The sequence below is a fragment of the Setaria italica genome, chromosome VIII (genome assembly GCF_000263155.2).
Source record: "Setaria italica strain Yugu1 chromosome VIII, Setaria_italica_v2.0, whole genome shotgun sequence".
NCBI lineage: Eukaryota > Viridiplantae > Streptophyta > Magnoliopsida > Poales > Poaceae > Setaria > Setaria italica.
In genome coordinates this window covers 5,617,449-5,631,694 of record NC_028457.1, presented here as the reverse complement: position 1 = coordinate 5,631,694, position 14,246 = coordinate 5,617,449, and the positions used below count along the sequence as shown (strand labels likewise).

Genomic DNA, 14,246 nt, shown 5'->3' with positions numbered 1-14,246 from the left:
GTTAGATGAAGAGTGAATGTCACATTACGAAACTTTCTAGGTAAGGACTTAGCATCATGATTTTTTTCTGTAAGCAGTAACTTTGGGTGGACGCAGAAACAGCATGTCAAATCATATCAACTCTTCCTAGAATGTGTCCATTAAATGTTTGATAACCAATAGTCCAAAAGAATTTCACCCAGAAATCCCATTGGGTTTCTTTGGAACATTTAACATGAAAAACTAGTGATATTATATGTGCTGATGTTTTGCTGGTGTAAATAGGTCACCTAAAATTAATCAACAATCTCGTTCTTTTACAGAACCCAGTTCAGAGTAAATATTCCTTCAGAAATGAGTAAAAAAAGAGGATAAATATTTGAAGTGAGCTACCTTTTTGTGTCCAGCATTACTGAAAACAAGGATATAAAAATATACGAATGCTTTGACTTATCAATGCTTGCATGCTAATCACAATGACAATCCAAAATGAAACTAAGATGTTGGTACAAATAGATTACCAAGCTACAAGACTATCTATCCTTATGTAACCCTTAACTCAACAGTACAGCAGTTGTAAGAAGAGAAGATTTTGAATCAGCAACAACTTATTGCAATTAAAATGTGAGTTATATGCAAACAGAAAACTTAAATGTGAAATATGCACCTGTCGATTAGCAGTACAGCTAGCAAGTCTATCAGATACTGCATCAACGCCGCCAAGCTCCATAACAGTATATTTACTTCGTGCATGATAAGAACAAATCAGTGAAAGCAACCATAGTGCAACAGTTTCTTCTGAAACCTTTCCTAATTCAGGTACACTCAAAACATCCTGCTCATAATTAAGTGAACTTGTTTCCGTGTAAGGTTTCCAAATTTCAATGTCTAGGGATGTTAAAGAGGAATGTTGCTTCAGCATATCAATGAGTGCAGATATCAGATCCTTCAGAAGCTTTGATGCTTCAAGAACATCAATCGACTGTTCTCTCCTGTCCCTCATGGCAGATATGAGGATGACTGCACTGCTAATTCTTATTTCCATGTCTTTTGACTCCATAACTCTACTGGCAAGAGAACCAATGCATCCTTGACTTCTGTTTAAATATTCACCTAGTAGAGAAGGTCGACCCTGACAGAGACTTGCAAGGATTTGAATGGACTTATCTTGAATAGGTGGAAGCCCAATACTAACACAACGAACTAAAGGTTCTAAGCTTTCAGGAACTTCAAGAAATGCGGTACACAGAGGGGGGCTAAAATGAGCACCCTCCTTTGTTCTAGCCATCAATGCAAGTACATCAAGGGGTTCCAAACTTGTAACATTGTCCAAACTGATGCCAGATAAACACACCAGGAGTGCATGAATAATAAAACAGCACTGCGAGTAATCTGGAAGAACTTCACTGAGAGGAAACTGGTTGAGCAACTGACGAAGTGACCGTGAAGCACTAATCTTACCTTCTAAACTCCCTTCCTTAAGCACTCTAGTCAAAGCCAAGACAATATTATCATCTAACGCTTCTTTAGCAATCTGTGCATCTGATAAGAGATTTGCTAATGCAGCAAATGCTGTTTCAGCAACAACAATTGATGATGTCTTTGCCATCTCTATAAGGGGTCGCACATCACCTTCAGTTAAGCATGACATCTTGTTTTTTGACATGGCACTAGCTGAACATGATAGCGCTCCTAAAGCTCGGGCAGATTGTGTTGCAATAACTTGATTTCCACTTGTCAAAAGCTTCATGCATGGCTGAACAATTTCATCAATTTCCAAGATGTCACAAATATCCTGACGCATAGTGAAAATATCAGCCAACACAGTTGCAGCAATCTCCTGTGTTTCTTCATTTGATGATTCAAGAACAAGAACAAGTGACCTAAGGCCTTTATTAGCTGGGCTTCCATTCTGGATTAGAGCTCTCTGAGGTGCCAGCACAAGGACATGTCCAAGAACTGTAATGACGTGAGCCTTTGAGCTCAACGAGTCACTGAGCAGTAATGCTAACAGCTGATTGATTGTAGCAGAATCAGCTGATCGTATAAGCTTCTTGAGTGCTTTGACTGATGCCTCCTGTCCACGGGGGCTGCCACTCTTTAGAAGCCAAATCAGTGCCAGAACAGCTCCAGCACTCTCAATACATGCCCTGATATCATCACTGTCAGAGCACATGTTCCACATGATGTAAGCTGCATCCTCCTTTGCTTTTTGAGATCCTGTTTCCAGAAGCTGGACAAGAGGGGGGATACCTCCAGCAGCTGTTATTGCCCACTTACTGTCATCTACTTCATCACTCAAGATAGCCAACAATGAAACTGCATATTCCTGCTGCTGCTCACTGGAAAGCCCAAGTAATGATATTAGCAACTGAACCCCTTCTCTCTTTCCAAGAGCCTCCCATATTCCAACACCATCACAACACAAGCTAGTTAAGGCACGAACAAGATGTTCTTGAACATCAGCAGGAGCCATGGTAATCAGCCCAACAAGCACCTTCTTAGAATTAGAGTGATCCATTCTGCCAGAGAGACAATCATTCCCATACAGACTCGCTAAAGCCTCAAGAATACGATCAAGCTTACTGTCATGAGATTTTAAGAGCACAACCAAAGTATTTTCAATCTCAACCGGGTCAAAGGATTTGCCATCAGTGCCATCAAAAACCATCAAAGAATATGCAAGTGCTCCAAGAATGTCGGCAAGGGGAACAGGCGACCGGGGTGCTTGGCAGAGCTCACCAAGGTAAAGCAACAGAGAAGTTGTTCCACCACAAATATTTGATAAAGCATGGACAGCATGGCTTTGTAGAGAATGACATGTCTCACCCTGCATGCATTCTTTTGAGGGAGCTACAACAGCTCCAATCAGAATAGGAAGGCCTCCTGCATCCACCACAGCTTTCTTTGCAATACTAGACTTGGAAGACAGGGCCTCCAAAGCATCAGCAGCACTTTCACGAACAGAAATGACATTATCTCGATTTAGAAGATGCAGAAGAGCCTTAACAGCCCCAGCATCTATAATTTTGGGAATGCTATCACCAAAAGCACAGATAAACCGTGCCAACAGGGAGGCAGCATTCGACTGCGAAGCAGTATTCTTGGATGAAAGAAGACCAGTAATAATTTCAACACCACCAGCTTCAAGTGTAGCCTTCCAATAACCGTCTTTGTCCCCACAGAGATTCCTTAAAGCCCCAGTCACAAAACCCTCAACTACTCGATCTTGGCAAGACCTAGGATTAAGCAAGTCCCACAGAGTTGGCACAACACCTTCAGTCACAAATATTTTCCTGCCTATGTGATCATCCGAAAGTCCACCAGAAGACACTTCATAAATAGCTTCAGCAGCAGCCTTCTTCGCTTCAGCAGATTCAGACTTCAAAAGAGAGATTAAGGGTGGTATACAGCCTCCTAAGAGGACCCTCACACGCAGGTCCTCTTCCTTACAGAGTGCACTCAGTAGGGCTGCAGCATTTACTTTTGCTGCAGATGACCCAATTCTAAGGGTAGATATAAGCAGTGGCATTGCCTGAGAATGGCTACCTATCAAAATCCTTGCCTCCTTTTTTGCTTTGGCCAGTTCAAGTAACCTTCTGGTTGTAGTTTCCTTCTCTGATGGAGATACCGTACTAGCATGGAGATCTTCCAACAATCGAGCAACAGTAGACATTGCACTTTCAGGATCATCAACTTCTGCTAGGTCACCTTTTTCCCTGTAGAACAGCAAACAAATAATGAGTTATATAGGGTGGGTGTTTGCTACCTGCCGCTTCTTATACCTCTAACAAAGAGGATTCCAAGGCACAAGCAAATAAGAAAGAATAACATATGGAAAGACTTCAAACAAAAACAACAGGACGTGGGATGAAAATGAAACATGAGCAACTAGCTAGGCTAATTTTGGAAAGCAATAGATTCTGTGAGCAAATACAGGATAAAACATTTTTTTGCTGATTAACAGTTTTGAACTAACTTGGAAACATGGTAAATGAGCAAGAGGGAAAAAACTGAGATGTGTGATACCTTGATATGGAAGATGATGTGGATGGTGAAGGTGACATAGGTTCCCGAGAGTCCTGATGTTCGGACGAGTTGAAATTTGCCATGATTAAATCAACAGCTTTACACCTTGAATTAATTTATAAGTCCTAACAACATAAAACATGAAATTAATTAGCATAACAAACCATAGTGCCAGCCTGTGTCATTCTGTTTTTGCATTTAACGCAGGAGAAAAGAAGAAAGCAAAGGGAAAAGAGGCATCACTACTTAATTGTGTGATTATCAAGAGAACAATATATCCATGTGACCATGTCAGTTTAAAAGCATAAAGCAACAAATTACAAGATGCATCATAGCACAGCCAGAAGATCCCATTCCAACAGAAAAAGAGTTAGAGATAGTACTCATAGTTTAAACATACTGTGAGGAAATATTACAGAATTCAAGGTTGAACGAACTAGCTCTCTGATCTCTGGAGCTAATAATTTCAATCCAAGTCCTCTTCAAGATTTCAATTTGACATAAAATGTATTAATTTTTTTTCTGTGTACAAGATGAATAAAAGGTTATTTTTTCCTCAAATTGTCATCAATTTCACAAAATATGGCACAGCAGTACAGCACCATCTCTTATGATGGCTGTGCTTTTATTGGAAAAGATAAACTGGGAAGTGGTTGGTACAAACACGTGAAGCATGAGAAGTTAACAACATAGACAAGAACCAGCAAATTATGAATAACGGAGGCATGAAAGGGAGTTCTGCACGTTGAAGATCCCATGGCAGGTTCTTACAGGTTGTATTGTATTACAGCCACCAAGCCCACCATTCCAAGGGTACAAGAAAAGTAACTGTAAGGAGACAACCAAAACCTCAAGCGCAAGCCCCAACATTTGCTCTAATAGAGTTTTTCGATGTCCACTGTTAGAATCATCATGGTAAACAGACAAATGGCATCTGCACCACTTATTTAACTATCAGTAGTTAGACGCTCATCACCTAAGCTGCTGATTCCACAGGTGGCACATCCTCTTACCTACCTTAACTGCAACCGGCATTCGCCTTCAAGAAAATTCACGCACGACTGAAACCCATTTCCCTTATTGCACATGTAAGTTCTGTCACTCCCCAACACACCTATACGAAGGAGCCAGTCCCCTCAATTCCTGAGCCAAGAGACAGCATTCTCCAGAACTCACCGGGGTTCATGAGGCTAGAAGCTAGAGTACCCCTAACTGCAGCAGCATCAAGCGTGCATTCTCCCATTCCATTTCACAGCTTACTGCTATTACACCATTACAACCAACGAAGGAAACAGATTCGTACGCTTCCTTAGATCAGGACACCGACACCTTCACGAAACGAATATAACTCGGCTATCCGTAGAATTCGTGCAGACTTACGCCCATCCCCTTCCGAGACAACCAGCCATCTCCTCCCCGCAGATCGCTCCACTCCACTCCCGGCACAGTGCCAGCGACGCTCGCACCCACCGGGCCCGTCAGGATCACGGAAGCGGCCAAAAAATCCCGCCCCCCCTCCTCCCCCACCACCACCGACGGAGCACCCGGGCGCGAGATCTCGCCCGCCGCGCACCCGCACTCCGCTCAAAAGGTAACGGAACCCCCCGGTGGCCCCACACGAGCTGCTGCTACAATTGGGCGGGGCGGGGGCCGCCGCGCCACTGCCCCGCGCGGGATCGAGTGCCCGGAGATCGGGGAGGGGAGCGGGAGACTCACCGGCGGCGGCGGAGGAGGCGGAGGAGGAGGAGGAGGAGGAGGAGGCGGCGGCGGCGGCTCCTCTCGCTCCACTCGCTCGGCTCGCCCACTGCGCTGGCGCCAGTGTGGGGGTGTGTGCGCGTGCGTCCGTTACAGAGTCGGAGAGAGGGGGGGGATGTGTGAGAAAGCTTTTGGGAGGAGAGAGAGAGAGATAGAGTGAGGAGGGGAGGTGCGTCTTTTTGCGGGTCACTCCTGTCGTTGTCACATTATTTCGGAAATGGACAGCCACCTGGGGGTTTATGGGCGAATTATTACCTTCCCACTTTGGCCGTGGACTGCTTCGGATTCAATACGGCGTACAACCGCGTACGTGTAGCACAAGTAGCGTAACTTCCTTTATGGAAGCCGGATGGTCACGTAGAATGTATTGTCCCGTATGTTGCCATTAAACGTAGATAGGAACAGGGCTATATAGGAGTAGTACGTGAGAGATAGTAATATAACAAATTTGGATCGACGATGATTGATGTGGTCACAACTAGTGGAATCAAAAATCAAAGGAGCATGACACGGGGAAAAGACATGATCACATGACTTATGCCCCTCTGTCTCTGTTAGAGGCATAAATAACAACGGTGATAGGTAGCGTTTCTATCATCGTGGAAGTACCGATCTAGCAACCGGATCTATATTGGTTAGGATAAATAAAGGGGTGTTTGGATCCTTGAGCTAAAATTTAATTCTTATCACATTGAATCTTCTTATTCTAATTAGAAGGATTAAATATGAGCTAATTATAAAACTAATTACACAGATGGAGGCTAATTCGCGAAACGAATCTATTAAGCCTAATTGGTTTTGTGATTAGTCTATGTTTAATACTTCTAATTAGTATCAAAATATTCGATGTGATAGCAACTAAATTTTAATCCATGGAACCAAACGGGGTCTAAGTGAACTAATATTTGTTTCATGACTAGACAGGGGTTGATAGTTACTTAAGTGTTATCGTTCCAAATTCACATTCTCTGTCGGCAACAACATAAACTTTTGCCTCTTAAATCATTAGAGGGAATCGTAGAGCTAAGCATGTCACAAGAATCAGAGAGCTTTATCTCTCCAACAACCAAACGAATTGCGAGGTTTGCTCAAGGACAAAGCAAAGGAACTGAATTTCCCACTGACAGAAACGACAAGTTGGTTGTCTGGCCGATTCGTCGTGTGATCAGCACGGTCCCCTTGTCCCGACCACGAACAGAAAATTCAACTAACCAAAGGATTGTTCTGTAAAAATGCGTCCTGGGACTCAGGCAGCGAAAACGCCCGATGGCCCCTCCGTGGCGACCAAAGTGACGTCCCAACGGGTCGCTACTGACGCGCGGGGTCCACCACAGTGCCGTTGACGTGGGGACCTCTCGTCAGTACCTGATCGTGGGAATTCAATGGCCGTTTGCTTTGGTTATGGTCTGTCCAGTGGGCGGGCGGCGTCAGGCATGTGCGATCGGGGAATGTGGGGCTGCCATTTGCTTTGCCTCACGTGCTCGTAAAAGCTCTGGCTGCTCTGCTTGGACCCGTGTTGTCAGTGGGCGAATAGCCTTTCTGCCGATGGTCGTAGACTGTTGTCGCTTGTCGGGCCTAGCTTCCAGGTAGTATAATAATCGGTAATGTTAAGAGCAGGATGTCCGGATTCAAAAAAACGGACGTTTCAATAATTAATCTTCGATGATGCAACTATTGTTTCCACCTGTTTCACAGTAAATGTTACATGAAACATAGTGTTCATGTTGCAGGGGAAATTTTCTATCCCAGAGTCAAACTACATAATTAGTTTTTTCATATATTTTTTAATATTGCACTTATAAATTTTTGATGTTGTAGATGCTTTGTTTCGATGTTGTAACGGAGCGTCCGATGGTAAGTCCAGGCGTTAGCAGCACCGTATAACAATTCTTTTATTTTAGAAACTCAAAACTGATATTTTTAGGGGGAGGTGAAAATGCCCATTTCCATTTGTAACTCAATATAACACGACATTTGCTGGACTCGAGAACATGATATAACGGAGCTCATATATACAAAAGAAAAATAAAAAGATCAACAACCAGAACTCAAAACCCTTATGTTTAGATTAATTTGAGAAATGCCCATTCACACTTAACACGAGTTTTGTTTTTTCAACAATATTGAGGAGCTGCCCACCAAAGCTTTTTCTTGGGAGGAACTGCTTGGACGAAAACGTTGGATGTTTGGCCACCCGGTTTGTTAGAGCAACTCCAAGAGCTTCCTCAAAAATTCTTCCCCAAAATCATGTATTGGGAGCTGTTCAAAAAAAAATTTCTAAAAATATATTAAACCACAGTAGGACATTAATAACTTGCTCCCAATATTTCAAAACAGGCCACATCATCATAATTGGATTCATCTGCTGATGTAGACCTGATGTAGAACCATGTACTCAATCAGCAATTGGCCCAAGACATAAACCCTTGACACTTCATCTTCTGACAATCAACACATAGAAAGAATCACTTCATCTTCTTACAAATAGCATTCAGTAATAACGATGTAAAAAGTCTGTTCTTTATGAATTTGGATGAAGTAATCAGCTCTTTGGTATCATCATCATCATCAGGTTGAGTTGCTGAACAACATTCGTCACCTGAACATGGTGCACCTGGTAGGCGCGTGCCCCGAGTACGGCTGCATGGTGTATGAGTACATGCCGAACGACAGCCTGGAGGACCGCCTCTTCTGCCGGTCTGGCACGCCGCAGCTCCCATGGCGGCTCCACTTCAGGATCACCGTTCAGATCGTCGGTGGCCTGCTGTACCTGCACAAGATGAAGCCCGAGGTGTTCCTGCACTGGGACCTCAAGCCCGGCAACATCCTCCTCGATGCCGGCTTCGTCTCCAAGATTTAGCGACGTCGGTCTTGCCCGCATCATCCCCCGGTCCATGGACGGCGCGGCCGCGACGACGCAGTACCGGGAGACGGTAGCGGAGGGCACCTTCTGCTACATCGACCTGGAGTACTAGAAGATGGGGCTAGTCTGCACCAAGTCGGACGTGTACGCGTTGGCGTCATCTACCTCCAGATGGTCACGGGCAGGGAGCCCATGGGGCTCGCCTACACCGTCTCCGACGCCCCTCGCCCCGCCGCTCGCGGCCGCTCCTCGCCCTGCCGCCGCAGCCCCTCGCTCCACCACGGGAACGGGGTCAAACTGTGGAGGTGAGGCGGTTCGGGGAGGGCTCGCTCCGCCGCCACAGCCGCCCCTCGCCCCATCGCTGCGCGTGTGGGAATCGGGATTGGGGAAGACCGCGCGTCACGAATATATGCGGGGTGAGGGAGGGTTTCATGTCGCATCTTTGGGGGAGTTTTAGCTGGATTGTTGGAGTTTAATTTTTCTCTTTTTTCCCTAAAGAAGGTATTGGGGCAAGAAAAGCAGCCTTTTGGAGTTGCTCTTCGCAACTTATTTTTGGGTACCCTTCTTGTGGGAGACAGTTGCAGCGGAGGCCTAGTGCCAGCGGTGATGGGAGGTGGAGGCTCAAGGGCGGCGCTGAAAGAGGAAGTGGCAGTTGAGCGGAGCGAATTTCTCTAGTGATTTTCGGCGGCTGATCGATCTTCGGCCAATGGGCTCGCGTCGGCATGGCAGAACCGTGGAGAACAGAAGACGGAGTGATGGAGGCCTGCACTGAGGTCGGAACAGGTCGCGTGCAGGATGACAGCTGGAGCAGCTCACGTCAAATGGTGGAGGGCTGCAAACGGTGGGCGCGGAGTGGCTCACGCGGTTGACGAAGGGTGGCGAACAGCTACCGAGCAATTTGCTCCCTCGGTAGCAAACTGATGAAGCGGTGGTGGAGGATGTTACTGGGTCAGGCACGAATTCTTGAGGACACGGCTAGGTAGTTCAATAGAAGGAATTTTTTTTAACCGAAACCATAAGGTCATTCCCAGTGCTTTCATAGAGTTTTATACACATTAAATACGATGATACGTCAGCATCTGTGATGACATGGCGAGGCGATTATGAAGAGAGAGGGGGAAGGAGTTTCATCAGGATGATATACATTGTTTCCAAGACTATGAAACTTGATGAAACTTGCATTGGGGGCTAGAGAGTTTCACTTCATCTGATTGCGCCCAATCATATGCCTTAGAATTAAATATCATGGTCTATCTATGAAATCGTGAAATAAAACTTTGCATTGGAGACCTTGTTTCATTCATGAACTCAAATATACTTAGATGATTTGGCACTGTTGAAAATCGCGCAATGAAACCTTGCATCGGGAATAGCCTAAGGTAGGTGTTTGGGAAGGAAGGTGGTTTAAGAAAATCGAAGTTACAAACAGGACCAGCCATGATACTATAAGATGAACCCGGCTCACGGGCACATTGAGAAGCCGCCAAAGTAGAATCATGCTATCATAATTTAGGTATCAATCAAACTACTTAGGATAAAGAGCATCAAATGTGGCATGGTTACTTTTATCACCACCAACGGTGTTAAAGATATAATATGGCATCTTCTCTGTTGTTAATTGGGAGATCGTATATCTAATATAGCTACCATTGGCACATTGCTGCGAGAACAACCAAGAGGTAAAATTATCACATGGAATTAGCATGTAATGCTTCTAGAGTACTTCCATTTTACCCAGAGCAACACGTGTGCCATCGGGAAATGACCGTTGTGGGGTTGCTAGATTTTCAATTTCCTCACGTGCTCCTAAAAGCATTGGCTCTGCGCGGATCCATACGTTGTCATTAAAACATGTAAGTAAGACATGATCCTTCTAGACTAGTTACATTTTTATCAAGAGCAAGTAAACAAAATAACAAAGCGGTATTTAGTACTCTCCGTTTCAAATTATAAGTTGTTTTTGCTTTTCTAAATTCATAAAATTTGCTATGCACCTAGATATGTAATAAATACTGTGTATCTAGAAATTCTAGTCAAAATGAACTACACTTTAAAACTTTAAAACGGAGTGAATAGAAATTCATATGATAGAATACCAAAAATCCTTCAAGGCATGGAGTTAGTTGTAAGCTCATTTACTTGTGGAGCTGCGACTCTAACTAGTAGTACATACACACAAATAAATTTCATAAAAGGCTAATTTTATTTTAACTTATGGGTGGCGCTCTGCTATAGTGAGTGCACAGTATTGGCAATTACAGTGAAGCCCAGCTTAACATAATATAATGGCAAAATTTGAAAGTTTTTTCAGTTGTGTAGTGCCATAGTCATGGTCTTTAAGTAATATAAATTGAATTTTGACTCTCTTAAATGGTGCATTGTAATTTTCTCAAGGTGTATACTGTAGGTTCTATGCGTACCAATGTAAAGTCCATAGCATATGGAAAAATTTCATAAATTACAATGTACTGTATGCCATAGAGCCACATTTTATTATTACAATATAGAGCACTTTTGCCTTTAAAAAATAGTCGTAGTCGTGATATTTCGTAAGAAAAGAAAATGAAAATTAGCCGTGAGAAGAAAATAGTGTAGAACCTTTCCATAGCCACATACTTGCTCAACCGCCATCCTTCATCCTCTATTGGCCATGAGGTTCCCTACACACGCTTGCACCACACTCCACCTTTGTTCTTAAACCAAATATCGTGCCAAAATCTTGTTTGTATGCCGCGATTTATTTTCATAGCTCTACCAGCTTGATACCATTGCTTTACCTCTAGCAGTCCTCTCCGAAATTGAGAGCCATCCTTCTTTCAAATCTGGAAAATGCTTTTGTTGCGAAGGTATTTCTTTCTCAACAGCTCACAGCATAAGGAGTCATTTCCCCTCTCCAATCTATCTACCTATCCATTTGGCCAATAAGCACTCATTCATGACTCCCACATCCATGAAGCCCAGACCTCCGAATTCTTTTGGTCTGCTAAGAACCTCCCAGTTCACCATGTGATAATTCCTCTTCTTGTTTTTTTGACAGAAGTGAGTAGGGGAAGCTTCAACCTATTTTTTAATATAATTTTTATTCTAGACCCGTTTAATTCGCTCCCACGGGAAGTCGAACCCAGACCTGTTGGCAATTCCTCTTCTTGTTTATCCCCTGCCAATAGAATTTTGACTTGATCGAATCTACTACCTCCGACCACAAATATATTATGTTTAGGACAAGCTAGTTAGTTTAAAAATAAACTAATTTGCTTGTTTATATATTTAAGAAGGGAGGGAGTAACTGTTGATAGTTACCCTCATAAAGCAGATACACCCCATTGTATAGAGGGGCACACTAGACAAGCAGGAATTCAACAAGATAGATTTGCCACCTGATGACATGGTCTCACACTTCCAGGTTCTGAACCTCTTCCTAGCTTTCTCTGCCACATAGTTCAATTGTTGTTTTGACAGCTTGCAGTCACTCACATGAATGCCAAGATTATGATTGGAAATGTGCCAATTTTGCAATTGAACATGTCAGCAAGACAAACCTTTTGTTGCACCTCTCTCTCAACTACCACAATGAACATCTCACTCCGTCCATAGTTTACTTTCACACCAGACAGCCTCGAAACAGAAGAGAATGAACTTTGTGTGGATAAAAGAGCTTTCTGACAGTTTCAGGAAGATTACTGTGTTGCCTGCATACTGCAGGTGCGTCAGCCTTCCCTCTACCAAGTGGTGGTACCAAACCTTCAATAATTCCAGCTCTGCTAAACTTAACATGGCTGACAAGGCATCCCCAACCAAGTTGAACGGCAGGGGGGACAGATCCCTCTGTCTCAAAACCTTGAAACTCCCAAAGAACTATCCTCTCTCTCCCCATTTATATCAATGGAAACTCTACCCTGTGCACAGCAGCCATCATCCACCCAATCCACTTTCTAGAGAAACCTTTCTTTAGGAGAACCTCTTCAAGGAAACTTCCAATTGACTTTGTCGCAAGCTTTCTCGAAATCCAGTTTAAAGGATGCTCCCAGCAGATTTGGTTGTTCTCAAATCATGGAGCACTTCATGTAGAATTAGCACCCTATCTAGGCAGATGTGCTTGAATTGTTTGATGTTGTTTGCTTCTTTGAGTTTAGGGATCAGAATAATAACTCCATAGTCCTCTGCAAGTCCAACCTTCCTTGCTGAAGTTCTTCTAACATCTCCAACATGTCCTCTCTGATATGGGGCTAGAACTCCTTAAACAACTCCACAGAGAAGCCATCAGGGCTTGGGGACGTGTTACTTTTCATATCTCTCCTTGCTGCATCTAGTTCCTCTATTGTGAAAGGTTTTGTTATTCTTCATTTTCTGCTTGCGTGACCTTTTGGGCAGGCAGCCAGGTCTCTTCCTTCAGGTGGATGTCAGCTACCTCTTTTCTACTGAAGAGTTTCTTGTAATATTGAGTAATGAGATGTTTAAGGTTCTCAGCCCCCTCAATTGTTCTCCCCCATCTTCTAAAGAGTGAATTAGACCCTTCCTTTTCTTCCATTGCCACATTAGGCTGAATTTGTATCACCCTTCAAAATACTATTTGATACCTCCCTATTTCCGCCAATAAATCTCCTCTATGCTACAATTGGTGTTCTAAATTATATCTTTGGGCCCATTCCTCTCTCGTTGATGGAATTGAGCTCAGCCGTATCGTCTATCCGTTTAATTTCCTGGCCCAACATTCCCTTTTGTTGTTTGATCTCGCTCTCAAAATTGCAGCACCAACCCTTCATAGCTCTTCTCAGTTTACTTGAAATAATATGCCATTGGTCTAGCGGGGTGTGTTTATATCCGGATGGCCATTTACTAGCAACCCAGTTTCTGAATTTTTTTTTCTCGAACACGCAGGAGAGCGGCGTATCATTATATTAGGAAGAAGAAAGGGCAAAAAATCCTAGTTCTTGAATTACATTTGCACCTCTCTAGAATCGACCTAGTCAGAAGGGACAAGGGCTGTCAAGAAGGATAGCCCTCTCGCACCAGCCATAGCCCAAAGCTGAGCCTCCTCTTCAGCAAGCAGCAAGGCACTGACCATATTTGCTGCAATGCCGTCAAAAACACATCGGTTTCTGTGCTTCCAAAGTGTCCAGGCCCCTAGAATAGAGAGAATTGATGCCTTGCTGCAAATGACCATTGACCGCCTCATTAGTTCTTCGTGACACAACCAACTAGGATCACATCTAAAATACCTTTGCGCGGTACTCGCTGCCTCCCCTGTATCCAGTATGAGAGGATTGTTATCTGAGCCTATTCTCGTGTATAGAATAGTTGACTGCACTTAACTCAAAATGTAACTTATTATGACTGAAGGGAGTACAATCTTGGAGACTATCAATTTCTCTGCATTTACTATCTAAATATGGAATCATCCCAAATAAAAGAACAAATCGTTACTCCTGTTTTGGACCCATGCTATCTTCACATAAGAAAAGATTGATATCTGGCCAATCACGATCACTGTACATGCACAATCCTTCACGAGTCACGACATGACATGAGTGACCAACTATGACTGTCACTGGCTTTTTTTTATCCCTTGCATTTTATGATTATCTCAGCAGTCATCACCAACAGCATTGGTCCTTGGACG

General features: G+C 43.7%; 1 protein-coding gene across 2 annotated transcripts in view; it reads right to left on the bottom strand.

The window, feature by feature from the left end:
• LOC101760649 (protein CELLULOSE SYNTHASE INTERACTIVE 3) overlaps window positions 1–5,885 on the bottom strand; it is a 10,291-nt gene extending 4,406 nt beyond the window's left edge. Inside the window, exons 1-3 of one of the 2 annotated variants that reach the window (XM_004978826.3) lie at window positions 5,725–5,885; window positions 4,009–4,133; window positions 647–3,698 (exon numbers count right to left, since the gene is read on the bottom strand). In XM_004978826.3, coding sequence (XP_004978883.1) covers window positions 647–3,698; window positions 4,009–4,091 — 3,135 coding nt within the window. In that variant the 5' untranslated portion in view covers window positions 4,092–4,133; window positions 5,725–5,885. Of the gene's footprint in view, window positions 1–646; window positions 3,699–4,008; window positions 4,134–5,388; window positions 5,521–5,724 lie in introns of those variants that run through there. The other variant, XM_004978825.3, reaches the window with a different exon arrangement.
• Window positions 5,886–14,246: the final 8,361 nt, after the last annotated feature.